The following is a 27503-nucleotide window of genomic DNA, read 5'->3' as shown; positions in this document are numbered from 1 at the left end:
TGATTTTGGAGGTCTTTTCCACCTGGCTGTTTCTGTGATTCTGTCATGAGGGTGATAACCTTTTGAGTTGCTGAGAGTTTACTATGGGGAATGAAACCACTGGAGTCTAGGGACATTCAAGGGTGCCTGCTAGCTTAAACAGTCAAAACCCTTTTAAATGTTAGTGTATTTGCTTAACTTTAATGGATATGAATGTAATTGCCTGGAGAGAGGTTTAGGAGAAAACTTCTATCACTTCTTCTCTGTTCGCTGTTGGCTGGGGTGGGGGGGAGCAGCAAATAGCTGAAAACTAATTAACAAAAAGAATTAATAGTAAGGAAGATACTGTATTTAAGATGAGAGAAGCAAGGACTTGATAGCTCTCTCCTTGTGTTTTTGGTCTGTAAGCTGAAAATCTGCCACTTCAGGAATGGTATGAGTAAAATTCCTAAATAGGTATGTTATAGTGGCTGTAGTGCAGAAAATCACATGTAATATTTAAATCTACTGATTTAAAATGTTTTCTGTTTTCACCTCTGGAAAATAAGACATCAAAGAGGAGTAAGACCCTGCAACTTGCTGACACTGTGGATAAAGAAGCATTCAGCTTGGTTTGTAGTAATTCTTTAGTGAAAGCCTGGGGAAAATAGTACAGAGGTGCCCAAATTTCCTGGGTCTGCAGCAGCATGTGCCTATAACAAGGCTAACTATTCATGTGGTAATGCAACCAGTATCTGGTTAAATAGGGTATAAGTCAATACAAACTTGGCTACAATAGTCCCAAATCACACTGGTGAGTCCTTGGCATGTGATCCCACCTGCACATTTGCTGACTTTCACGCAAAGGTTTACAAGTTGGGTCTGAGTTCAGGCACTGCTGTGGTTTTGTGTAGAACACTTAAGTCTGTCATCTCCCTTAATTTTCCTCTGCCTCCCTGAAATGGCAATAATGGAACAATGGTCCATCCTGTGTATCAGTTTAGAGCATTGAAAACTATTAATGTTTATAAAACACTTTAGAAAATGGATAGCCATCTTGTGTGAGACCAAGCTGCCACTCTGCTATTGCCACAGAAATAAAAGCATGTCAGTGTCAACTTGCCTCAGATCTGCTTTTGACCCTAGGCCTGACATCGCTGAGGCCAGTTCCTGGGGTGGCAGTTTGACAGTCATAACAGTGGCAGGAGTCCTACTTGCTGTCCGTTCTTCAAAAAATACACAAATCCAGCCAAAGTGCTTCAAACCTTGGAGGCAAAACAAGGTTTTGCTTCTGTCTTCTCAGCAGGCAAGTTTCAGGGAAGTTGCTCAGGTTATTAAAAAGATATAAAATTTTTAGCCCTCTTTGTACAGACTTGAGAATGGCAAAACAATTTGTGAGATGCTGGAAGCCAGCAGGAAGAAGAGGTACTATAAAGGATACTGAGTACTCTCACAGTTCTGCCCTTCTGTGTTTCTACTACTTGGTATCAAAACCCTGTCTTCAACCTGACTTCTTATGGCTTTCCCTCAGGCAGGAAATTCGCCCTCACAGATGCAGCACAGTTCTGAAAGTCAGAACTCAATATTTGTTACTGTGGTGATTAGCTGCAGCCAGATCCTGGGTTTTCCCCCCAGGAGTAGGATTTAGCATGGCTGACTGCTGCTATTACCATTTATTTGTCTGGCAAACTAACTAAAGGGTCTTTTCTATTCCAGACACTGAGACCCAAGATGACAAGGTGGCATGAAAGTAAACTGCTTAGTGTAGGCTGAATTTTAAAACTCTTTTTATTCTTTCAAAGAAGAGATAAAGAACATAGAACCTCTCTTAACCTGAATGGACAAATGCAGGAGTCCTGACTGGCTTTGCAAAATTGGAAAGATGTCCGGTCTATCTAGATCCAAGTCCAGATTGATGGTTTGGTTCATATCATGGTCAAGGTAAATGAGCTAATGTTCCTTTTTAGCAAGACCATATATTTCACAGCTGAATCCAGCCAAGTAAAACTCTCCTTTCATCAAAAATACACGGACTTAACTTGAGAGCTGGGATCAATATAATTCCCATAAGACTTTTAAGATTACATAGGGTATATCCTTTATGGCACTTTGTTTGCTTCCTTGAACACTTCCTTTTCATTGAGTAGATGAGACCTTGGTTTTGCCCTTTCTAGTTAAAGAAAGTTGGAAGCCAATCCAAGAGTGGCTCTCTGTTCCTGCAGACTGGGATAACGAGACTAGCCAGGCCCTTGGCAGCACAACCTGCCTGTGTGGGCTGTGGGTCAGAACAGCTTCGAAGTCCTGAGCCAAGGTGCTGAAGGCTAGAGAGGGATTGCAGGTGTGGGGAAATGAGTGCTGAGTCAGACAGAAGTGGACAGGCAGGAATGGTTGAGCTGTGGAATAAACCAGAAAGCTCAGATCCCAGCAAAGATGTGTGCGCTGGGATATTTTTGATGAAGAACATGAACAGGCAGCCTGGACTGAAATAAAGCAGATGACATTACACCATACTGCTCCCAGCTGAGAGCTCAGAGCTGTTTAAAGGATACAGCAGGTGATTGTGGGGACAGCAAGCTGGAGAGAGAGTTTGGAGTCTGGAAGCTCAAAGCAGAGCTAGATTTGATTGCCAGTTTGCTGATGCTTGCTTAGGCTTTTTTCTGGGCAAGAAATGGCAACTTCTCTGTCCTGCCTTAGCAACAGGGTGCAACTGTGCTTTCCTGCAAAAGGGGCTGAGGATATGTTCAAACTCAGCACTGTTACATAATTGTTGTACTTAAGCATGGAAAAATAAATACTGCAACCTCACTTTCTTTTTCATATTACAAAAATCTTCCAGAGCTGTACTGAACATTTGCAAAATAAATAGGAGCAAAGGAAATTGGAATGGCAAGTCTCTTGTTGCAGACATATGCACTGTAACTTTACATTCAGGTATCCTTGAGTGTCTGATGTCACTTGCCCCTTTGGTAAAACAAACTGGGGATTTTGACTATTTATTAGTCTGTTCCCTTTGGGGGAGCTGTTTGATCTCAGTGTTGGTGCAAAAAGTTTTGGTTAAATCACCAGTGCCATTCTTACCTGTTTACTCTTAAAATTGAATGATGTACTTTTTGCCTGAAATTAAGATAAAAAACTTCATCCATCATGGCAACATTTGTGTCAGGAAATAGTACTGCAAGTGCTGTGAGTTCCTTGTGCCACCTGAAGCTGTCAAAGTTCTTGTTTGTAGTATGGGAAGAGGAATTACTGGAGCATCTTGAAGATTTCTTCTATTTGAGGTGTCTTTCCTAAAACTGCTGCTGGACAGGTTCGCACACACATTCTTCACAAAAATCAAGGGGTGTTTTTTAAGACAAGTCCTGACTTAGTGCTCCCTTCGACCTAGTAATAAGAAGGAAAGAAAGGAAATGTAAATTATGTTTATGATGGCAAACTCAGAAATAGGACTTTCAGTATGGTTTTGTAAAACTTGGATGGATTCTATAAAGGTAAAAATTCCTTGCTCATGAGATATCAGCTCAGTAATATAGGAAATACTGAACAATACAGGGAATTTATTTTTCCTCCCACAGTTGGCCATTTAGTTGTAGTTTCCAAGAAATGTCAAGAGGAAAAGAGCTATTATCAACTGTGAGTGAAGCCTTTCTGATCTTGGTGACTGATACAGTGGCTGGAGAAACTCGTTTCCTAGCCTCAAATTCCATTTTCTTTGCAATATTCTCATCTTTGTTGAGAACAAAGAATAATGCTTGTCTGTATTACAGATCAGTTGCTGCTTTTGTAATAGCTGTAGTGTTTTTATTGCCTTTAGTGCTGCTGGCAACTCGGCTAATGATTCTGTGCGAGAATTGCCACTGAAAATACCTGGTTCATGTCTGTAATGTTTGTGCATTTTGGATTCTGTATGGGGCGGTTTTTCTTACAGAAAAGTAACATTGATTATGAAACTGCATAATATGGGCTGAGGGGAGAGAGGGCTCCTCACCTGGCTGAAATCCACCTTGAGCTCAAAGCAGTTCTGAGGATTTGTGCAGGATCCCTCCTATAAATACTGCCTGTATTGGTGAAGGGTTAACACTGTCAATTGCATCACCCCAATTCTTGGTGAAGTCACAAACAGAAAAAGACATTGATTATCTTCACAGGTGTGATGAGTTCCTGTTAATACCTTCTTGAAAAATACCCTTTGGAATTAACTGAAAGTGGATTAGTTGTTAAAATTTGCACCCACCTTTCAGAGTTTTGACAGGGAGTCTGCCAGCAATTCAAACAATGGCTAAACATGTTGTGTGCAAAATACTTTTGTATTTGGTAGACTGCAGATGTTTAGGGCATGCATACTGCACAGTTTATGAAGACTTGAGTTTGGTGTTGCTCATGTATATTCCCTGGAAACATCTCTGTGCCATTTCCTTGGAGCATGGCTTTAGGGCTGTTAGTTGATGAGGGAAAAGTGATGGTGTTCCAAGTGTTTTTGCTAAAGAGCTCCCTTCAGTGGAGTCTTATAGGTCCCTACCTATCTTGTATTGATCAGTTCCATGCTTGTCATATGAAATAGAAAGATCTCTGTGCTAGGGAGAAAAGCTTAAAATCTGTTGCAAATCTGAAGTGGTTTTCTTCCAGTTATATCAGAGGTCACAGCTGGAGGCTGAAACAAAGTCAAATCCCTTTGAAGGGATGAATAAACAGCACCAAAGGATGAAATCTGACAATGCCTGAATCTTACTGACATGTAAAAGACACATTGTTAGCTACTGGAGAAAAGGCTGGGTTTGGTGGGGTTTTTTTATAATGTATTCCTTCTCTCATCCTTTTCTCCAACCCCCATCCTGCCATGACCTGTAAGTTTTTCATATGATAACAAGCAGCTTTAATTTTTTTTTAATTTAATTGGAGACAAATAATTCTGTGCAACACTTTGGGGATTTAGGAAAAATATCCAATTGGACTTTGAGCACAAGTCTATCGATAAATGAAAAAAGACAGCTCAAATAATTTAAGGTCTCACTACCAGTAACTATTACTGCTGTGAATAATTTTAAGCTTTATGCAACTGCATTTATTTCTCCTTTTCTAATCCCTGAAGCATCATGTAGAGTATAGAAATAGAGCCTTTTATATGTCAGGACTCTACAATAAAGTATGGGGAAATCCAGCAACTAGAAAAAAGAAATTATATATGTGGGCAAACTTTAATTTTGCCTAAAGAATATAACTTTTGCTTTTTAATTTCTCGTGCAAATACAGCAAATGTGCAATTAAGCCTTCTAGCAGGTCTGTAGGACTGGTTTTGTAATCCTTCCTTGGAACACAATAAATACAAACAGTAATCACAGGTTTAATGAGTGTAATCTATCATAAAATACCTAACAAAACACTATATGCAGTATTACCTTCTGATTCATGCTTCAAATATTCCAACTGTTTTAAAGGAGCTCAGCAATTGCTGAGTACCTGCCGAGGCAGGAAGGAGAGAGCAGTCTTTTAAATAAGTAAACAGCCTGTATGATAAACAAGAGGGCTTATTCAAAATTCATTTTGCTCTCATGGAGGTGAGTGGAAACACCTTGCTGATTGCAGGTGCTTTTCCTGATGCTGCACTAAGGCCTAATTTATCTAAAACCTTCTCTAGAGATCACACTGAGTACCCAACAGGATGTTTAGAAGAGACTGCCAAATTATCTGTGAGACCCAGTATTTGTCTTAACTGCATCTCCACGGGAGTTCTTATCTCTGTCTTTGTTCTCTTATTCATTTCAGGGTTCTCACATGTGCATTTACCTTTCAAAAAACCATGTGGAATACCCAGTTTGCATGAAGGCGGACACTGAAGGGAGAGTTACTGCAGAGCCAATTTTACAGGCTGTAGTTCTTACTCCTCCATGGAACACACCAGGGACCAATCTGAAAACTGTAGCTCTGGGAATCTTATGGGGAAGCTATTGAAACTGGATAACATTGAAGTAGATTTAAACTGAAGTTTCTGGCCAGTTACTCTAACTCAAAGCTTGCAAACTTGGAACTGGGAGGTTTTTCAGCCTAAGAGTAAATCAAACCTGGCACTACTTGTGACTTCAGGCAGAACTTGCTGACCTTTAGGTTACCTTAACTCTGTTGCTTAGCTTCTCCCACCCCAGCAGTGTGAGGAGATATTGTTGCTTGAAAAGCAGACAGTTGAAAAGATAGTGTAAATGTGATTCTTAAGGGATTAACATTTCCTGGTAGGACAGATGCATAAATTAATTATATTTCTTGTGTCTTCCTGAGCATACAGAAGAGTATGCTACAGGGGAAGTACCTTGCCTTGGTGGAAAGTTGAATTTTGTGTGTAAATATGTTTTGCAGACCCATTTGCTGTGCCTTTTCTATAGGAAATTACACCTATTTTAAACCCAAGTGTTGCAACTGCTGCAGTCTGTCTCTTTGGCTTTCCTGTGGTTTGCACTGGTTAAATCCACTATGGAACCAACCAAAGCAACTGACTATTGAAAAAGCTTATGAGAATTTCTTTTCAGCTGACTTGCAGTGCAGTGTTCTTTCCAAGTGATTTGCCAGTCTGACATCAGTATAAAATAGATTATCACACCTCATGGACTAACCATCTGATTCATTGTGACAGTTTTTTCCCCTAATGTTTGAAATTGTAATTAGGGGAGGAACATGTGGGAGAGAGAATAAAAGTCAAGAGATAAAATAAGAAATTGGATTACAAAGGCAAGGAAAGAACCTTGTAATTTATTACTCTTAAGAGAAATATGGAACAATTGCTCTTAAAAGCAATGCTAACTGTGCAAATAGTTGCATGTCCTGATTAAGTGACCCCAAACCATCTTAATTAATTGTATTTAAAGCTGGTGTGGTCTATAAACTTTTTTCATACGCTTGCACATATTTGGCCAATTAAATAATAAGTGCAAGGAGGAATGCTCTTTGATTTTAGTGGATAAAAGCTCCAGGGTGAATGTGTGCCACGTGTGTGTGTGTGTGCAGTACCAAGATGGAACTTAGAAAGGGCTGAGTGGATCAGCACTCTGAGCCTGCACATGCTGTGCATTGATCTCAATATTCTTGAGCTGGCCACAATTAGAAGAGATTTTAAAGTAACATCTGTTGCAAGTTAGCTTGTGTTTTGTACTGAGAGGGCATTAGTCAGTGCTTGTTACAGACAGATGAATTTTTGGAATAATTTGGCTCACTGAAAAGCAGTGTCAATGAGTTCAGTTTCATTAGACTGAAGTTTAATAAATCTCTGAAAAGTAATACTGGTTTATCTGGAACAGTGGCATTTTCAGTCACAGGTAGTTTTTAAACACCAAAGTGAAGCCATTCCCTGGAAAAAATATAATGGAGTTGTTGAAGATTTTAGTTTACTATCAGTTATGGGTTTATTTCCTTTACAGCTATTAGATGGAGAAGTTCTGTTGTGCAGATCAGAGTGAAGAGGTGATGGACAACTTCTGGCAGGCAATTGTCTTCCATCCTTTATGGAAGATTTACATGAAGGCTGTTGAACAAACAGTACGGATTTTTATGGCAGCAGTGGCCTCTGTGTGGTTCATACCAGAGACATTTAGACATTTTGACTGCCACAGGAATGGGTTCAGTGGCCACCTTACTATGCCTGCCTGGAGTGACTTAGACCCTGTGGTGATAGAATCTCTTTAAACTGTAAATATGAAGTACCTCTCCAATTTCTAAGTGGTCTGAACACAATAATTTATCAAGTAGAGCATCTTTCTTGATAAGAAAGTTTGGCATGGGGACTCTGTCTTAACAGGTCCTTGTTAAAAGCCAGATATAATTAGAGGCATCACATAACTTGTACTTGGCTGTGTGGGGAGGGCTGGGGAGGTGTGTCACCCCAGACAGGCCCGAGCTCTTCCCTGGGATGGATGTGGGCAGCAATGAGCAAACCTGCTGAACCCATCCCAAGTGCCATGCCACTGGGGAATTGGCTATTCTGTCACAGTCCTGGGGCCATCCATGTGAGTTTAGTTACTGTTCAAAGCACTGTCTTCTACTGGATGGCCATACTTTTTGGAAGGATGCTAAATGCTGTGGCTCATGTTGCTTGGGGTAGATTGTGGAATAAGGTTTATTCCATGTCAGCCTTGCAGCAGAGCTGTGTAGGTAGCAGGGTCCTAGTCTGCAGTCTAGTGGGATGCTTCTGTTTTCACTGGCCTTTAGTGCCATAAGCTCACAAGGAAGTGAAGATCCTGGAAAAGAGGACTTGCCTGGGAGCTGCCTTGTCCTGTGCCATCCACTTCCCACTGTGCCTACTATTGTTTCTCCCAGCTTTTTCCTGCTCTTTCCCAGCATCTTCTGCTGTCACTAGCACAGGCTTTGAAAACCATAAGGGGAGAAGGGAAAATCTGTTTGCTCGAGAGCTCAACATTTTTCTTAAATGCCTGGGAGCTACTAAGAGCAGTGAGGTTTAATACAATTTAGGACCATTCATTCCAACTTCCTGTTCACCTGGGGTGCCTAGCAAGCAGGGAGAAGGCACATTCTTTGAGCCCTGTGCTTGTACCATCACGTGGGCTCCTCCAAATTCAGACTAGTCTAGACCTCTGAAACACAACCAGAAAATTTCCTGCCTCTGAGAGGGTGGCTCTGCAACAACTTTTGATTTACAGCACGTTGGCTGTTGCTCAGTAATTATTCTGTGTGGGTTTTACTGCTTGGCAAATGAAAGATCACTTGTTCCTCAGCTGCTGCTGGGTAAGAGCTGGCACAGATCGAGTGCCACGGCTTTGGCTGAGGGGCTGTGAATCTAAAAGAGAGGTAGCTTGCACTCTGGTCTACAGGCTGTAATCTCAAACAATATTCAGAAATATTCATACAGTGCAGGCATTTTTCTGTTTTCCAGAAAGGGATTTTTATACTGAATAAAGTTTGCTGTCAGTTATTCTTCCAGCCTGGAGAGTTTGACATTGCTCCTAATGGGTCATAAGGCGTGCTTGATTTTAAACCTGAAGTGATCTTTCTTCTTACTTTGAGGTGAAAGAAAATAAGACAACTAGTAGCAAAACTAAATAAATATTAAAAATGTATTTAAGCCTCTAACTAATGAAGCTTGTAATATATTGTGAGAGTTTGCACCTACATTTGCAGACAAAGTCTGTGTTCTAGTTAATATAAATAAAATATAAAATATAAATAAATAAATAAATGCAGTGTTCTCATGTTACCTTTTCCTGAAGGCCGCTGTGTGAATACAGAGATAACACCTCCCTTCTCCCTTGTAAACTGCTTTAGGCACTGGCAGTCACCACCTGGAAGTACAGCTCTGTCTAGTGGAGTCTGATCCCAGCAGTGGCCCTTGCATGGGATAAATGACTGGCTTTTATCGAGCACTTGCGTCACTTGCAGGATGATGCTGAGACTTTTGTCACTTGCTTAGGTAAAAAAGCAACCTCTAAACCAGATAAAATCAGGTAGGACCATGCCCTTTTGAGCTTGTCCCTGTGCTGAAATAGATAATTGCCAGTGTAATTAGGCAGATGCCTCCAACTTGTCATCTTCATTAAAAAAAAAAAAAAAAGAGAAAAATATCTTCCTGTTCATATACAGCACTAAAATTAAACAGCCATGTTGTTATGCCAGTCTGTACAACTACAAATGAATATTCCAAGTGTAAGATGGGGACAGTTGGTATTAAGGCTCCAGGTAAACACTTCCATGTGTGCACTGGCTGATGCTTGGCAAAATTTTTCAAAAGAAAAGCATGTTTGCAGTACTCCATTGTAACATAGGAAGAACAAATGTAACATCAGGTTTGAAATGAAAAAGCAGGGCTTGCAGGTATGCCAAGACTAATCTAGTTGGAAAAGCTCAATAAAACCCAACAAATGAAGAGTTTGGGGATGAGATAGTTAAATATTTGTGCATGAAAAAAAAATGGTATGAGCAGATCTTCACTTTTGTGCAAATACATATTGCATAATTAAAAAAAACCCCTTTTGTCAAAGGGTACTAATATGGGTATGAATCACATCAACTCTTACTGGAAGCACTTTTACACAAGCAGTGTAGCATTTTTGTGCACAAGCAGCCAGATTCTCTGTTATAAAGAGGGTAAGTTTTACTCATCTGTCCAAACTTCCTATTGGGGATTTTGTTGGCCTCTTGGCAAAGCAGGCATGATTTGGAGACGTAGAGTAAAACAGTGAATTTCTTCAATGCCTCCCTATTGCAACAAATTACACAAACCAAATGCATAATGGGTTACTTAGAAGGTAAGTCAACTACTTGTGTATGTATCTCCAAGCATGATCATTAAATACCCCAAATCATAGTAAAGCTCTGATAGCAGTTGAAGGGGAGGGAAATGGCAGGTTTTTTTTCATAAAGGACAAACATCTGGAGCTGTCTTTTATTCTTGAGGTGCAAACAATATGTTTCATTTTGTTTTAGTGGAGGAAGAAGGATTTAGATGAAGTACGTCAAAACAAAAAGAACATCTGTCAACCACAGCTGTGGGGTTTTTTACCCTACAGTAAATATTGCTTTTCCAAACTTGTGTAGCTCTAAGGAGAGCTGGCATGAGGACAGCCTCACGAGGTTTTATAGTGCTGAGGAGCAGGTAGGAAGGGCTGAGTGTGAGTGCATTGCTCAACAAATGCATCGAGTCAGAAGAAACAAAAGTCTTAATGCTTAACTGGTACTCCTTGTAATTAATTAATTTACTTCACTGCAATAATTTCCCGGTTCTGTTTTCTTCTGGGGCATGACCCATAAAATTAAATGGCAAAGAAATTCCAACGTAGGCATATTCTGACCAATAAAGCATCCAGTGAAATGGGCAGGTAGCCTTGCAAATCGGCACTTCTTTTCAGTGGGAGCTGCCGGTGCTGCTCTGCTAAGCCTTTTCTCTGGCTTTCCTGAAGTTGCTTTGATTGTTGTTGAGACATGAGTAGCTGATCCATTCTTTCCAAAGGGTGGAGCAGGGCATCCTGGAGCCCTCTGTGAATCACTGCCACCGCAGTGCTGGTTTTCTTTTGCTGATTCAGCAGGGGCAGGAGGAGAGCTTAAGCTCCTGCTGGTTTCAAGATGCCTCTCCCAGCATCACTGATACCTGGTGACAAAGTCCCTTGCTACTCCTGACCTTCCAGTGGGTTTCAAAACAGCATCTGAATGTTTGCATTTGGTACCAGGGCTTGTAGTATTCATTTGATACTTTCTTCTTGCATTCTTTTTTCCTTTCTTTCTAATTTTAGTTTAGTCTACAAATGCTGTTTCCCCATCTTTGAAAAATCAGGCTGAAACATCATGTACATCATAAATAATCCTCTGGTTGAATTTAAACAAGATTTGGAATTCCTTCCTTACAGTTGTTTTCTTGTGTACATCTGGTTCCAGACTAAAATGAGAGCAGAGTACAGCAGCCCCTGCTACTGAGATAAGTGGCTTTTTCCTTCTGATAGCTGGGAATTAGCATTCTGTGAGGTGGGGTGAATAACCATAGGCTCGATCCCATGCTTGCTTTGAAGAATAGACAGGAACATAAGAACTGTGATGCAGATAGGTATCAACAGTCATTAGAGGTGAATTTCTTTTTCCCCAGGTCCAGTGGCTGAGGCATGTCCTGAGGTATGTTTATGAATGTGTAATTCCTGCTATGTATGCATGTCAAATATGCTTTCAGATTGATGAATTCCTGGAGTCAGCTGTATTTTTAGCAACATTTGCAGTGACTAATTTCTACATATTTTCTTTCTATCAAGCTTGCCTTTTGGGCTCACTCTTCTGTATTTTGAAGTTATAGGTGATAGGCGTGTCAAGTTAATACTTTCTGTATCTTTAGATTTATTCTGGTGTTATTCTTTCTCACTTGACTTTCTGATTTTAAGGGTAGCAAACCCTTCCCAGTCTTTCACATCTGCCCATCGTGCAAGTCATTTGCACATGAAAGACATGGAAAAGAACAACAGATTTTTAACTCCGTATGTGGAGGTGGCTTCAACAGTGTTGTCCAAAGAGGAAACAATTTTTTTTTTCCCCCTATAAATAACAATGTGTTTTTAGCTTTATCCTCCATCATTTTCTTACTTCAGTGTAAGGTTTTTGTTGATGTTTTAGCAACAATTGCAGATTCAGCAGACCCTCTCTGAATTGATCTACTTAAAGTGATTGCAAAGTATTTCTTCCAAGTTACCCATCCAGCTCCTGGGGAATCTATGGTTCACTCATAGTGGAAACAACAATGCACCTGATTTCAGAATGTGAACTCGGCCTGGAATTTTGCTGCCTTGTCACTTCAGCCCTGGAGCTTGTCAGGATCTTTCTTCCAGGCTTGCTGTGTGACTTGGTTATCAACACATCACAGCTGGTCAGAAGTTAGATGAGCTTGTTGAGTCTCTGGAATCAGCACTCCCAGGCTGCCCCACATAGCCTAGATGGCTCTGCCCATGTCCATGGGGTGATGAGTTAAATGTGTGTCAGCCACTCTCTGCAGGTGGGACCTGGACAAGCAGGCGGCTTCATTTGGCATTGGAGGCAGGCTTTGTGAGCGCTTTGCACAAGAGCTGCAGCTGAAGGAGCTCTCCATCCCAAGCCTGACAAGAAGCTGAAGCTATGCTGCAATGCCAATTAAGAAGTGGGCTGTCAGCAAGAATGCCATTGATCAAAACCAATTTGCCAAAATTATGAAAGAATGTTGAGCAGATATATTATCTGGATGAATACTGAGGCTAACAAAGAATGTATCAGCTGAAATGTTAATCATAAATTATGCTTTAACATCTAGTGTTGGGACTGACAAGTGCAGTTATAGCTGCTGAGTTAAGCCTTCTCCATTTCTCTATAACTTAAGTATTTTTGGGGCTTTAGTTTACTGCCCTTAAGACAGGGAGAATTTCTGGCATCATCCATTGTTTGCTCCCACTGCTGAAGTACTCCACTTCCTCATCTGTTGGTGCTTTAAAAACCCCAAACTTTCAAACTCCCTCCTCCCTCCATTCCTCCCAAGCTCCTGCCTGAAGCTTGCAGATGTCTGAATTACCCTGATACAGCATGGCCTTCAAAAGGACAGGCTCCTCAGATGAGGCAAGGCTCTGCTGGTTTTACTAAAATGCAGTTGTGTGAATGTAGGAGAGAGAAAGCAATGCTGCTCCTAACAAAATGATTTTTTATAAAATAATTTGCTAGCACAGCTGCTGATGTTCCTCTGTTAATTCACATTTTGCAGTGAACACAATGAGAATCTGTTTCATCTAATGCAAGGTACTAATTTAAAGCCCTCTCTCCTTAGGTTGTGGATATTTGGAAAAAAATTAATTTACAGAGGTCCTCTAGAGGTTGCTGCATCCCAAAGCATCTTATGAATTTTCAGTTTAAAAATTATGAACAAACAGTCTAGGCTAATGGTTTTTTGTCTGTCCACAGAGATTAACACCAGGCTGAGTTGTTACAACATGTTAATCACTGGCAAGGGTAGTTTCAAAATGAATGGCTTTTAAGCCTCATTTATTTAAATATCTTAAACCATCTGAAGAGTGCTCTCCCCATTACTATCTTCCCCTGCTGCTTCTCAGAAATGTCTTCTATTTGCTAGATGCCTTTCACAGTGAAAAGTTCAACTCCAGGAGGCTTGCAGTGGATGTGGGTAATATGAATTTGGCCATCCAGCCAGGAGAGCCACCCTTGTCCTGCGTGGGATCAGGCACAGCATCACCAGCCGGGTGAGAGATGGGATTGTCCCACTCCGCTCTGCACTGGAGTGGCCTCAGCTCAAATATTGTGTGCAGTTTTGGGTGTCACAATATAAAAAAGATATTAAACTATTGGAGAGCATCCAAAGAAGGGCCATGAGCCTGGTGAAGCTTCTGGAGGGGAAGCTGTATGAGGAGGTCACTTGGTCTCCTCAGCCTGGGGAAGACTGAGGGAAAACTTCCTTGTGGTCTTCAACATCCTCATGAGGGGAAATGGAGAGCAGGCACTGATCTATTCTCTGTGGTCCTCAGTGACAGGGCACATGAGAGTTGTGTCAGGGGAGGTTTAGGTTGGATGTCAGGAAAAGGTTCTTCACCCAGACAGTGTTTGAGAACTGGAACAGGCTCCCCAAGGCAGTGGTCACAGCACCAGCCTGACAGAGTTCAAGAAGTGTTTGGACAATGCTCTCAGGCACGGGGTGTGACTCTTGGGGATGTGCTGTGCAGTGCCAGGAGCTGGACTTGATCCTTGTGGGTCCCTTCCAACTCAACTTATTCTGTGATCCTTGCAACACAGCCAGCTGTGTTGAGCTGAAAAGGTGCCACACGTTTCAGCAACTGGTAAACAATTCAAGGTAGAATAATCATAAAATGAAGCTTTTAACTTTTGGTTCAAGCTTTCTGGTATTCTCTGTCCTTGGCAAGACATCTAGCACATGCTGTAACCTGCAGATAGAGGCTCTCTATTTGAGCAGCTCTATGCTTTTCAGAAGTCTAAAACAGCTGCTTACTGAAGAGACCTGAGAGGGCCGATTCCCAAATGGCTGTAGGTCTGATGATGGTCAGCTTCCGAGATCTGAGCTTGTGGGTGTTTCATCCCTTCAGTGGGATGTGGGTGTTCAGTCCTTCCTGCAGTACAGCTGGAGTTCAATGCCTCAGAGGGCTGGAATTGGGGCTGTGATGCCAAAGCATTCAGGTTAGAGGGCAGAGGTGTCTTCATGTGCAGTGCTTGGATTTGGGGTGAGTCTCTGAGCCTGCCATTCTCAGTCCTTGGGAGAGTGCTGCTCCCAGGCACAAAGCCCCTGTGGCAGTGTGGTGACAGTCACACTGGCTGTGGCCCCCCTGAAAAAATCCAGGTGGCATCTTGCAATCCCAGAGTAGACTTTAGCTACACACAGTAGCTGCTGTGCTCAGACAACGCACCTTGCTGCCCAAATATCAGCTGGGGCTGGAACAGCTACAGCATTATCCTTCACTTCTCTCCTCATTTCTTTAAAAGTGAGAGTAAATGTTGGGATACAGTCCTAGCAGGCAGTCACCACATTTGAAATTGGCATACTTATTTAATGCTCTGTATAATTTAGAAACTTGTTTTCATTCATTCAGGGTTGAAAGCCTTCATTTGATCATTATTCTTCCATGCTTTGCATTTCATGTTGCTAAAAATCTTTTGTTTTCACTGCTGGTTATCTAGCTGGGTTGGAACCCATCCCCTCTGCTACACTGAGACATAATGATTCATCAGAAACCCATATCTACTGAGAAAATCAAATAGATTTAAAATGGCACTTTCAATCTGTCGCGGCAATGAGGGCTATTACACTCTGGTTGCTGGAGAATTTAATGTAGTGTGTGTCACTGCAATCAGCTGGGCACATCAGCTGATAAGATTGTGGGTTTCATCCTGAAGAGATTGTGAACTGTCAAATAATGAAGATAAAGTATGGGAATTATGCCATTCCTGCTATTACGCTCCTTGTCTGTGCCCCATCACGTCTTTCCTTTGCTATTGCATACATCATGTTGTGCTGGTAATGCTCGGGTTCATCAGGAGGGTCCCTGAGAACTTGAAATACTCCTAGCAGGATTGTTCTTGTGGCTCACTGCTGGGTGGGCTGCATTCTTTGCTGTGTGAGGCACAACTGTACTGTCCTGAGGCTTGCCTTGAACCCTGAGGGAAAAGGGGGAAAATGCTGCTAAAAAACCATGAGACAGAAAAGAGCAGGCCTGATGTGCCTGGGTGTCACAGTTCTGATGGTGTCTGTAGAAGATGAATGCTTTCTCTCCTAAATTTTTGTTGTACTGAATTTCTTCAGTAATGACTCTTTGTTAGGATGTGACGCATCACATGACTGATTAGAATTAGGAGCATCACTTATGAGGAAAGGCTGAGGGAGCAGGGCTTGCTCAGCCTGGAGAAGAGAAGACTGAGGGGATCCTATCAATGCATACAAATATCTCGAGGGTGGGTGTCAAGAGGGTGGGGAAAAATGCTTTCAGTAGTGTCCAGTGACAAGATGAGCAGGGTCACCTGCAACTGAGGGACTGTAACAGGGAGATTTTCTGGCTTTTCTGTGGCTGTTAAGGCTGAGCTCTTCAAGCTCTTCAATTTCACCTGCCTTCAGTTCCTTTAAAAACACTCCTTTCCATGACTGATGGTTAACAGCGCTGCCTCTGCATCTAAAATCAGCAACAATTTGATCTTGCAAAGAGTCTCTTGGAGGCTGTTTCAGTGGCTTTACAAGAGTGAGCTTGAGCACTGGCACTTGTGTGTGTGCTGCAGACCTGGGATGGTCCATCCTGAGGCCTTCCAGAGCCTTCTCTCCCCACTGCTTCTCTTGCTCTGTCAGCACTGGAACAGAGAAGCCATTCTTGTAATTGGGGAATGTGTGTGTGCATCTGGGCTGTCAGCAAGGAATAGATGTGGGTGAGTGGCTGAGGGAGCATGAATGAATGATTGAGCAGAGGCAACTGCAATAAAAGCTGTGGGTGGAAAGAGAAGGCTTGGAATCAGCTCACCCACCACTTTAATGTGTTCTTCACAATGAGGTATACAAGCAAGAAGAGAATGGAGGGGTCTTTACTCCCCCAGCTGTTGGAATACAATGTGGTTTTGTCTTGGACAAATTTTTGCTTCTATGCCTCCTTTAGGAATGGGAAAAATGCCCTGGTTGCCAGTGTTCTTAAAAACGTACTTAAATTTCCTGAATAAATAAACTGCAGCTTCTGTGGTGAGTGCAGGGAGTCTTGCTTAACTTCATGCTCCATGGAAAGCTGCTAGATAAGGAGAGCTTGGCTGTGTGAGACTGAGCAAGCAACTGACTATGGGATTTTCTGATATCCTAAAACCCAAAGTGTTTAGCAAATAGATTAGCTCAGTGAAGTAAAACAGACATGAGGATGTTTCATTAGTCCGTTCAGTTTGATGCTATCTGTGACTTATTCATGGGGAGGAAAAAAAAAAGTGTGTTTCCCACCATTGAGCTGGTTTCTCTCTGGACTATGTTGTGGTTTGGCTGTAGCTGGCTTGCAGAAGTTTAAGGAAGAATGAAAAAGGAAATTTCTGTGTGGTTGCAGAAGGGTTGGCTGGCATGCCATGGGGAAAAAGCCTGTCCTTTTTGGCCTTTGGGAAGGAAACCAAGCAGAAGGGAGACGTAAGAAGCGTGTGGGTGGATATCTCTCAGCTTTTCTTCCTCGAGGCATGCAGCAAGCTGAGATGGGAGGGAATGGAGGGAGGAGGGCGTGCGAGGCTCAGCTGCTCCTGCAGATGCAGAAAGTGCTTGAGTGAGGTTGAGCAGGAGAGAAACAAACATTATTGTTGTGTGACTTCCTTTGAACTAGGGGACTTAGATGCTTTCCTGTAGTGCATAACTTGTTCCAGCCCTATCTAATCTCATTCACTTTGGTTTTGGTTTATGTAAATGTGGTATTCTGTGGAAAATGGAGCGATATCTCAAATGCCTTCTGTCAGCTGCCTGTTAATACAACTCTTCACTGGGGCTTACTCTGTAAGCTTAGAGTTAAAAACCTTGTAAGTGAACTAAACCAGTCTCCCGAGGCAAAACAGTTTATTTTCACCCTGTTGTTGCTGTCCCAGAATATGCCCACATTCTTACACGTGCAATTCAAGCCATGTGCTTCCTCAGGAACTCCACTACCATTTTTTCCAGTATTTTGCTGAAACATAAAGGGGCTGTTTAAATTAGCTTGGAGAAGTGGAGCTTGCTGTAATAATACAGAATTTGTTAGAACTTTGCTTTGACTTCAGTTGCACAGTGATCAGAGAGGCTGTGCAGGTTAATTTTCTGCTTTTCTTCAGCAGTATCATAAAACCTCTAAATTATGAGTTTTACAAGGTAAAATTGTGTTTTTTTTCAGCACTGGACTATAGGAAGTAATTCTGTTTCAAGCACCAGCAGAAGTGTAGCTTTCTCAAGGACTCTTTTGGGAAGCTGACCCATGCTCTGGGGAGCTGATTTCGTTAGCATCCTGATCTCAGCTTAATTTTGCAAGCAGTTAGTGTTTTCACTCTGAAATGCCTCCAGTGTACAATTCTGTTTATCTTGCAAGGCATACAATTAGGCACAAATCTGACATCCAATATGTAAGGCTGGTAAAATAAATAAGAACTGTGTTCAGATCTCCAGTCAGAAATAGAATGAAAGATCTGGTTAATGACACTTGAGCAAAACAAATAAACAAACCCATAAAAATTGAGGGAACACATAACTGAGTGATGGCAATTGAGTTCAGTGTTCAAGCTCACGTAGGAGGAGATATTGACAAAAAGTATCCAGAAAATAAATAATCCTGCCTGAGAAGTGTTCTGACATATCTTTCCCTCAGACTCCTTTTACAGTGTGCTCACATCTTGTAAATCTCTGTTTTAGGTGGGCAGGAGAAAATAAGAAATGATGTGACAATGCTCAGTGAAATTATCAGAGAGGAATGCCTCCACTTCTTTCTTTCTCTTGTTTCTGGAATTACCACAGGTGTCTGATACTGAGAGATAAAAACACTTCAGTACTTTCCCACAGGAGTTAGGGTGATTTTAGCCTCTTCTCAATAAACTGAGGCCAGTCAGGTATGGCGTAACGGCAACTTAAAACTCACTCGATGGATTTAGAAGAGAAGAATCCTCTGTAGAGATGAGTAGAATTTTCTCACTTGTTTTGGTCTCACCACTTTTTGGTCATTCTTCCTTACCAGAGCATTTGTATCACTGTTGGGCCTGATCCATTAAGTGAGATTGAAACTCTTGAACAGGAAGGCAGTGGGAATTGTGTAAGATAAAACATGCACTGCAGTTTGTGGTACCTATGTGCCATTGTGTAGTAATATCAATCCCAAAATTTTTAGTGTGTTAGGGCTGGAAAAAGTGACTTAAAAAATATTTTATACTTTTTCTCTTCCTTTATTTTGTTTTAGTGAGGAAGCTTGCTTGGCTCCAAAGGTAATTGATCAGTAGGGGCAGCATCAGGAAGTTTGTTTGTTGCTTCCTGTGGTTATAGATTCACTGAATCCACCCTAAAATAGAAAACTAATGTAAGTTCTTGACTGTATTGTCTGTGATGGAGTTTTAAACTTAAATGAAGGCTTCCCTCTTGTGGTAATGGTGCAATTCACCCCTTGCCTAATCCTTTCCTACTCCATCTCCTCTGTGTCTCTCCATGCCTCCTTTGTGCTGTGAGCCAGAACTATGACTTGGGAGAGTGGCAGCTGAAGTGGGCTCTGTTTGGTGGCTGGCAGCTGCTGGCATTTGCTTGTCTAGGATTTGATTCTAGGTTTTTGTCTAGATTCTGATGCCTAGTCAGATATCAGCTTTGGGTGGAAAAGGACATATAAACCCACGAACATGGAAAAATGAGAGGGATGAGGTCACCTGCCATAAGCTGTATGTTCAGTTACTTACTGCTGCCTTGTGGTGCCTGACTCTCATTTTCTGAGTGTGACTGAAATCTAAGCTGTATATAATTTATATGATGTCTGTGGGATCCTCATCTCCAGCCTGAGGCCACGTGGGTGTTCCTGTGGTGCAATAAACAGCAAAGGCCTGTGCCAGCCCACGCCTTGCAGGTAGAACTGCTTATGATAACCTCAAAAACTACAGCAAAGTTTAACAAGTCTGCTTGGTGATCTCCATTTGTTTGGGTTTTTTTTTAGTTTATCTATAAATATCTTTATATACTTCTTTATACTTTATATCTTTATATACTTCTGATAGCAGCACTTAATCTAGCAAAGGAAAGTATTGTAAGTACCAGAGAAGGTGGCCGAATTACCCAAATCCACGCCAGGAAAAAGTCCTTCAGATAATTGTCAGACCTGTGTGTCTTGCCTTGAAGCACACTGGATCCAGAGTTTCTTTCTGAAGAGTTGCTGTAAGCCAACCAAGCCTCGTAAGTTAGTGCTCTGGGGTGAAATCTGCTGGTTAGTCTTCTGCCAGGACTGAAAACACTGATTCATAATGAGGTATTTTAGCATTACAACTGATGGACTTTAATGCTGACTGATTAAAAATGCTGCTTTTTGTGTTTATTTAACCAGACTAGGCGCATTCTCTGTGTAGATGGGAACAGTAAGCTTTTTCTGGTGAACATTTAATATTGTATGTCACTTGCATGGAGCAGGGCTTGCTCTTTATTTGTGTGTTTTTTACAGTGTTGGGCACCTCAATGGATACTTCACCTCTGTGGGACCCCTCCTCTCTGTGTGTATGGAAGGTCTTTGCAGAACTGAGCTGAAACCTGAGTGCTTTATTCCTGGTTTGTTTTTTTTTTTTTTTTTTTTTTTTTTTGTTTTTTTTGTTTTGTTTTTGTTTTTGTTTTGTTTTTTTCCTGTAAGGAGAGGCTGATCCAAGCCTTTGAAATTACTGTTGAGAACTGACAGTGCTGCTGGTATAGGTCTTCTGATTTCTTGTTCTAGGAGTCTGGCATAAACTGACTGCTGCTTTCCTGGGACCACTTTCTGCCTCCATTAAACTCTTCCCTGCTCTCTTGATGCAGTTCTTAATTTCAGCTACTGCATCCCAGTGTGTCTAGAGTGGGTGAGTGTGTCCCTCCACCTTGCCTGTTGATGGCTTGTCTTGGGGCCTGTTTCTGGAATGACTCACTCCAGCATTACTGAATTATGGCTCTGAAGTTTGTCAGGAAGAAAGCTGGTTACAGTAAATGAAGGGGATGAGCAGTCAGTCTACATGGCTCTGCCTCCTCTTTGTTATTCACCTCCCACCCCGAGCACTGCCAGGACAATTCTTGTCATTTTGCTCCTGCTCTTCTCACTGTAGATGTTTCCTGTGAAGGCTGAAATCTCTCTTCAGCACCATTTACATTCCTGCACGGATTGCAGCTTCTTTAGTGAAATGAAGGTAGGACTTGATATTTATTCTCAGCCTGCTGCAGCTTACACTGGTGTTGAAATTCTATGAGTATTTTTTCATAGGGTGAAAATCCAGCGAGGCCGTGCCATCCCTTCATGGACCACAGGCTACATCCAGATGGAGGTGAGCTACCCCAGCAAAAGTGGGCAATCTTGGAGCACTGCTGACTCACTGAAACCTCTCCTGTAATGGGGCCCCTGGCACATCAAACTTGCTGATAACTGCAGTCACTGTGCGTCTCTCTGCATTGTTTTTCTTTCTTTTGGATGCCACTGTGTTAAAAGTATTTATTTTTCAATGAGTTATTGGTTCAAGTTTAATAGAACACAAGTTGCCAGCTGGAAGTGTGGAGTGGTGTTATTGCTGATGGGTTGGCCACTGAATCCTCTAGCTTACTAATGAAATGAAACTAATATTTTATAAATTAAACCAATATTTTAGCTAATATTTTAGAGTACCTACAGCAGAGATCTTGCCTCAGTTAGGCTCTCAGGCTCCTGTGATTTACTTAATTGTTCATGCACTGCCTAACAGGCAGTTGCTGATGTTCCCTGTTAGTGAAGCACATTGGTTAGCAAAACTTCAGGACTTCCCTTAGAAATAAATCTGAAGTTCAGTGGCACCCCTTGAGGAAAGCTGTGGAAATCCTGCAGCAGCAAACCGACTGTAAATACTGAATATGAGAGGGGTGGGGAACAGATGCTATTTTTTTTGCAGAAGTGTAATGATTTTACTTGTAGCTTGAACATAGTTAACTACGCTGAGATGAATAAATTCCCTTTGGGAAGGAAAAAAGAGGCATCCATCCCTTCATTTCTCCTCTGGGTCTTGGCTGGCTGCCTCAAAGTATGGGTGGGTGGGAATTCTGTGTGTGTAAACAAAACCCAAATGAACAAAAGCCCTGTTTTCAACTTGTTGCTTAGCCATTGTGGAATTTAATACCATAGAAATTGCATTTTTATGGATGACACACAGTTTTCAGGAAGATTTTGTAGACTGGCAAGAGTCAACCTGGGTTTTGGTGGGGAGTATTTTGTTTGGTTTGGGTTTTTGGTGTTCTACATTATGATATCAAGAGTCAGAGGAGACCAGAGTGATGAACCATGCAAATCTGTGGTGCAGCAGAAGTATTTATTCATTGAAGTGACAACTGCATGTCTCCCCTATTGCTGTCCTGCATCCTTTTGAGACTGCACTGCACTCTGTAGTAGAGCTGAAAATACTCTTGCTTTTTGTTAACAGGGCTGCCCAAAGCTTGGGATGCCTAGAGCAGGGCTTGGATGAGGCAGAGAACAGGAGTTGCTGCGTTGTTATGGGTAATCCTAAATTCTCCTGGGCTGGAAACTGTGGAGCGTCACATTAGAGATGCAAATACATGTATGCACACAGAGTGAACTATTTCCTGAGGGGAGCTACTCTCAGGCTTCTGCTTTGTGTGTTTGGCAGTGTTGCTGTATTGTTACACTATTTTTCCCCAGGAAAAACCATACTGTTTCTTTGATGTAACTGTCTGTGCTTTATTTCTGCAAATTTCCAGTTTTGTGTTTTTAACCATTGACCACAACTCTCTGCACTGCCCAGGTGCCCTCTCACTGGAGCACAGGAGCCTCTGGGCCACAGCCTCTCCCCTGGCAGCACAGACAGCATCCAGACAGATCCTGCTGGAGCTTTGGGAGGACTGACCTCCTCCCTTCATCTCCTCTGCTACAGAAACAAGCAACAAATGGCAGAAAAGACAGCAGGTACCAACATGAAGAACCTTTTCATTTTTTGCATTTACTTCTCCATCTATATGTTGTCAGCTCAGGAATGCTTGCCAGGGGATACACTGACTAGCTAGGTTTGTAAGAATATAAATTATATATATATATAATATAAATATTATTGAGGGGAGAAAGAAGGCCCTCTTAAGGGGGAAATAACAGCTTATATTCCTTTAGATTTCCAAATAATTCTCCCCACTCCCGTTTCCATGTAACCAGGTAAGTCTTAAAACATCCCTGCTTTTCCCCTATAAAGCCTGACAGCCTCATGGCCCTCATTTCCCAGACACTTACTGTATTTCCAGCTCTGGAATACATTACACATCTCAGGGCTTTTTTTTGTGTATGGTAGACAAAGCCACACTAATACAGCAGTCACTGAATATTTACAACTTCATAACAATACATCTGCAGTATTTGTTGGGAGTGTTTCTAACAGAAATGCAGGTTTTCCCCAGAGAACTAATAATTTACTGAAAATGTTTAATCAACCCATTTAAAACAGAAAATAGACTTTTAATTAGTCTAAACCTATATGCTTTTGAGATTCTGTCACCATTTTAAAATTTGAACATTGGCTTTTTGGCTTTTTTTTATTCCTAATAGTTCATTTAGCACAATAATTTATTGGGATTGGAAAAATAATAGGAGCCTTGAGGGCTTGAACTTCAAATCCACTCCCCTCTTCCAAATTTGGGTGTCACTGTAACATGTAGTTCAGGAGGAAAACGTATTTATATTAAGGAGATTTTTTTTCTTGTTTTTGTGCATGAAATAGGGCAAGTCATCTTGTATACTCTTGTATCATGGCATGCTCACATACATTTTGTAGAATAATGCTATGGGAATGCAGACCATTATACCCATTAACCATATTTATTCCTTGACTGTTGCTGTGTTAATGCATAGAAAGTAATTTGGTTTTGTTCTGGATGTAATTTACCTTAGTCAACTTACTAAACAAAACATAATTTCCTTGTAAACCAAATTCTTGGAATCACTTTAATGCATTAGTAAGTAATTAGTACTGGTTTACATAGTTTGGCTGAAGAAATTAGCTTTCATGTGAGTACAATTATTTAAACTGATGATTAAATACAATTATTCCTAGAAAAGACAGATTTTTATACAGTTAATATAAAAATGTTTCAACAAAAAGCAAAAGCTACATTTTATTTACTTTCACTTAATAATCTTTATAGCCTTTTACAATCTTTCTCTTTTGTGCATAAAATCTACTTTTAAACAACTTATCAAGCACAATGGAAAAACTGAAATGACTTCAAAAATTATTAACCAAAGCATGCAATACATCTTTATATAAATTGTCAGCTGTCATCTTGGAAAAAGAAAAAGCAAAGAAAAAAGTGTAAAATTCAGTGATGACTTTACAAGAAACCTTGCTAATTTGCTTTAGTGATACTGGTCTTCTTCCAGAGCTGTCCCTGGCACGAGGATCCAAGGAAGTGCAGCAGTGAATCCATGGCGGTGTCACAGAAGCATGGGCTGGAGCCTGAGGCTGTCGGGGCACAGCTGGAACATCTGTGGGATGCCAAGCAGAGGAAACTGATGTGCAGCTGGCTGGAGAGTCACACTGCAGGTAATGATGAAAAGTGCCTGTTATTCAATTGGTCAGGTTTGTTTAGAACAGATCAAACTGTATTTGTTGAAATGAGTATGAGAGAATCAAAACCATTCTGTTCCTTCAGGTCCCCCAGCTGAATATCAACTGCCTTATCCTCCTCCCACCTTGTGTGAGGAAAATGTGATTCTTAGCTAAGAACTTTGCACTGGATTTGAAAACTCAACCATCTGGAGAGTTAAAACATGAGCAATAGAAAGGTTGGTCTCGAATGTTTATCTGCAATTTTTTGTAACACTCAAAAATCTCCCTGAAATTAGTCTTTGGTTCAAAGAAACCACTTATTTTTTAATCTGAAGACAGAAAACAGCAAGAAAACTATGGAGATGCTATAGTTTGCAGAGGAGGAGAACCTTGCAGTTTGATGTGGATAATTCACAAACAGAATTTATTGAATGTTCTGGATAAACTGTATTTGCAAGTTCTCCCACATCTACTTCATCTCCCTCCCACATCATTATTTTCTTAAAGTGACAGAAATCACCTATTTTGATCCCAGGGGTAATTCCCCCTCTCCCCTTTGCATGATTCATCTTACTTTAGCAATTTGGAATTTGTAAGCATCTCTGATATTATCCAGTTTTTTGTAATAGTTTTGTCCAGCCTCAGAGCCTGTAAAATTCAATTCAAATTTTTACTCATTAAGTGCAGGTGACTTCATCTCCACTCCAGGAAACAGCTCCATTAGGAATGCCCATGTAGGAGTTAAGCTGCCTCTTGAAGAAGGAGCAATAGTTTTCCATTTTCAGCTCAAGCCATAAGATTCTTTTTTTTGTTCTTATGAGAACTTTTGAAGAGGGGGGATGTGAGGAAGGGATTCAGAGGATAAGCAGCAGCAGAGGAGGTAGCTGTTGTTTTATGGTGTGGACACTGCACTCCAGTGAGCAGTTGGCTCCAGAAATGAGAGAGAGGGACACACAGTTCTTGCAAGAAGCAACTTCCCTCTCCTTTACATGAGAATAGGGTGGTAGAAGAGACCCCACTGAAGATAATTCATTTTCCAGTTAAAAAAAAACAACAGTACCACACTGCACCCCCCTCACTTGGGAAAGCTGGAGAGGCAAACTGAATCACAGTAACTTCGCTAAAAAAACAAGGCTAAACTTAGCCTCATTTTAAAGGCTAACAAACCCTTTAAAATTACAGTTGTCTTCAGGAATAAATTTTATTAGTTTACTACTGTGAGCTAATATTACTTCATAATGTTAATAATATTACATAATAACAAAAATATTAATGCTATAACAACATCTTAATATATATTAAGATCATTATATTACTATTACTATAATAGTAATATAATGAGATATAAATGGAAGCACACAGGTAGCAGATAGTAATAATTAAAACCCTCAGCTATTCCAGAGGTCATTAGATGCCCCAAACCCAAGAAACTCATTAGCACCACTGGAAAATTCTGCTGTTTTTGGAGACAGTACTATCACCTCTAAGCTTCCCAGTACTGAAATGAGCATTGGTCTTGTGTTTAGTCTGAACACATAGTTGTGTCTATGGTTTTCAACTTTATTCAGTATGTTTGATCCTGCTTGTGAAATCAGGATGCAGGACTTGATTTTGATACAGCTTTTAGGTGCACACCCTGCCTTAGTGGCAATACCTGGCAGGAACTCTCTTCAGCTGCACCCACAGGTGAGCTCAGTGCCTCACTGCTTGCTAATCTGCCCTGCACTAAACAAGAATAGGTTGATAGCTGATAAAAAAAGAAGCTCTAGTACAAACCAGACTGTGTGATGATAATGGTTTATTCTTATGAAATCAGAGCCTCTGTCTGAGATGGTCTTCCACCCTCCTGTTACACAAATGCACTCTGATGGAAAGTACATCCACAAGTGTTTGTTTCCATGTGTGTGTGCATCTCCATACCTGCTCTTACCTTGGGTAATTAAGCATCTGTTCCTTGTCTGGGGGGCTCCTAGTTGTAGACTAAAAAGAAAAAGATGCAATCAATAATCATTGAAATCAATAAGTTAAGCTTGTGCAAAATATCTTTCAAAGTTGAATAATTCAGAAAACACATTCCTACAATGAGTCACCTTTATGTGCTTTACTGCAAACATGAAGACAACACATGTCCCTGGGAGCAGGGGAGCAAGAGACACTCACAGAAATAAGCAGTTGTTGTGTGGGAGAATGACATGAGGTGGGTTTTGTACAAATCTTACTCCCAACAGCAAGGCTGGTCTCTCTTGGTGACAATTAGGAGAGGTGAGAGATCCATGGATATTCATTGTCTTGAACTCCTGTCAGCAGTGGGACTGTGAGCTTGCCTCATGAAGACCGGACTTGGTGACAAATAGGCAGGAAACTGATTTTTGTTATTTTCTAGATTTAAACTTTGAGCATCATGCAAAGCTCAAGAATTTGGAAATAAGCCAGGCTAAAGATGTTCCTTCAAAGTCCAATGGACAGTATTGTAAACTAACAACGAGTAAGTATTTTCAAGACTAGAAGTCCTGACTGCAATACTCTTGAAGCCATGGAGAAAAAAGCAGCTTTTCTCTTACTTCCTCACTGTCCAAACACACAAAAGATTGTATGTGCTTCAGGATCCCATGTTATTTCAACTTTGCTAAGCTGACTAAAGAAGCTTTAGTGCCTGTGAATCCAAATGCCAAAATTCCAAAATTAGGGTCTTTGTTCATCTTCCTGTCAACTTGGCAGAGAAAACAGAAATTGGTGGTTGTCCTCAAACAAAGAGGTGTTTTCATAGTTTTCAGGGAACTCTACTTAGACACAACCTGCAAGCTGGAGAGGCATCAACTGATGAATAAGCAATCTGTTAGCAACTTGGACTAAAAACAAGGCACTGATGAGGGCTGGGGAATGCAGCCAGACATTTTGGATAGCAAATGTAATCAATAACCTGCCAGTTTGTAGAATGTTCATAGTGCTCTTCTGGGTGTTTTTTGGATGAAGATGGGAAAGAGATTTGGTCTTTGGCAGCAAACTGGGCATCTACAGATTTGGAAATCAAAATGTGGCCACCAATTCTGTGGAGGATGCCTTTAGTGCAGTGGATTACCTGGTACTTACAGGACCTTACAGGAGCTGGTCAGTATTAAAATGTCTACAGCAACAGCTAGTAAAGTTGCCCTTCTTGATAGGAAGGCCATTTTCAGTGTCAGTACCTACTGATTTTAACAACTCAGAAATAAATGCTTGCAGCTGAGTAGCCTGTGGAAAAAGCTTTGACCTCTCCACAGCAGGCCACTTACCTTGCTAGTCTTGCCAGGGAGGCCAAGACTGAACAGATGAAACAAAGACTGAATTGCTCATTTTCCCCACGGGTATATTTGTCACTCGAAGAC

General features: G+C 41.2%; 1 protein-coding gene across 1 annotated transcript in view; it reads right to left on the bottom strand.

The window, feature by feature from the left end:
* Positions 1-23741: 23741 nt before the first annotated feature.
* The window catches only part of BANK1 (B cell scaffold protein with ankyrin repeats 1), a 132725-nt gene continuing 128963 nt past the window's right edge, over positions 23742-27503 (bottom strand). The window contains exons 15-16 of the mRNA XM_041424495.1: positions 26069-26118; positions 23742-24126 (exon numbers count right to left, since the gene is read on the bottom strand). Coding sequence (XP_041280429.1) covers positions 26108-26118 — 11 coding nt within the window. The 3' untranslated portion in view covers positions 23742-24126; positions 26069-26107. The remainder of the gene's footprint in view (positions 24127-26068; positions 26119-27503) is intronic.

Source organism: Onychostruthus taczanowskii, unplaced genomic scaffold, assembly GCF_017590055.1.
Source record: "Onychostruthus taczanowskii isolate IOZ18803 unplaced genomic scaffold, ASM1759005v1 scaffold82, whole genome shotgun sequence".
NCBI lineage: Eukaryota > Metazoa > Chordata > Aves > Passeriformes > Passeridae > Onychostruthus > Onychostruthus taczanowskii.
The sequence above is the reverse complement of the archived record's forward strand: the minus strand, read 5'-3'. Positions and strand labels throughout refer to the sequence as shown.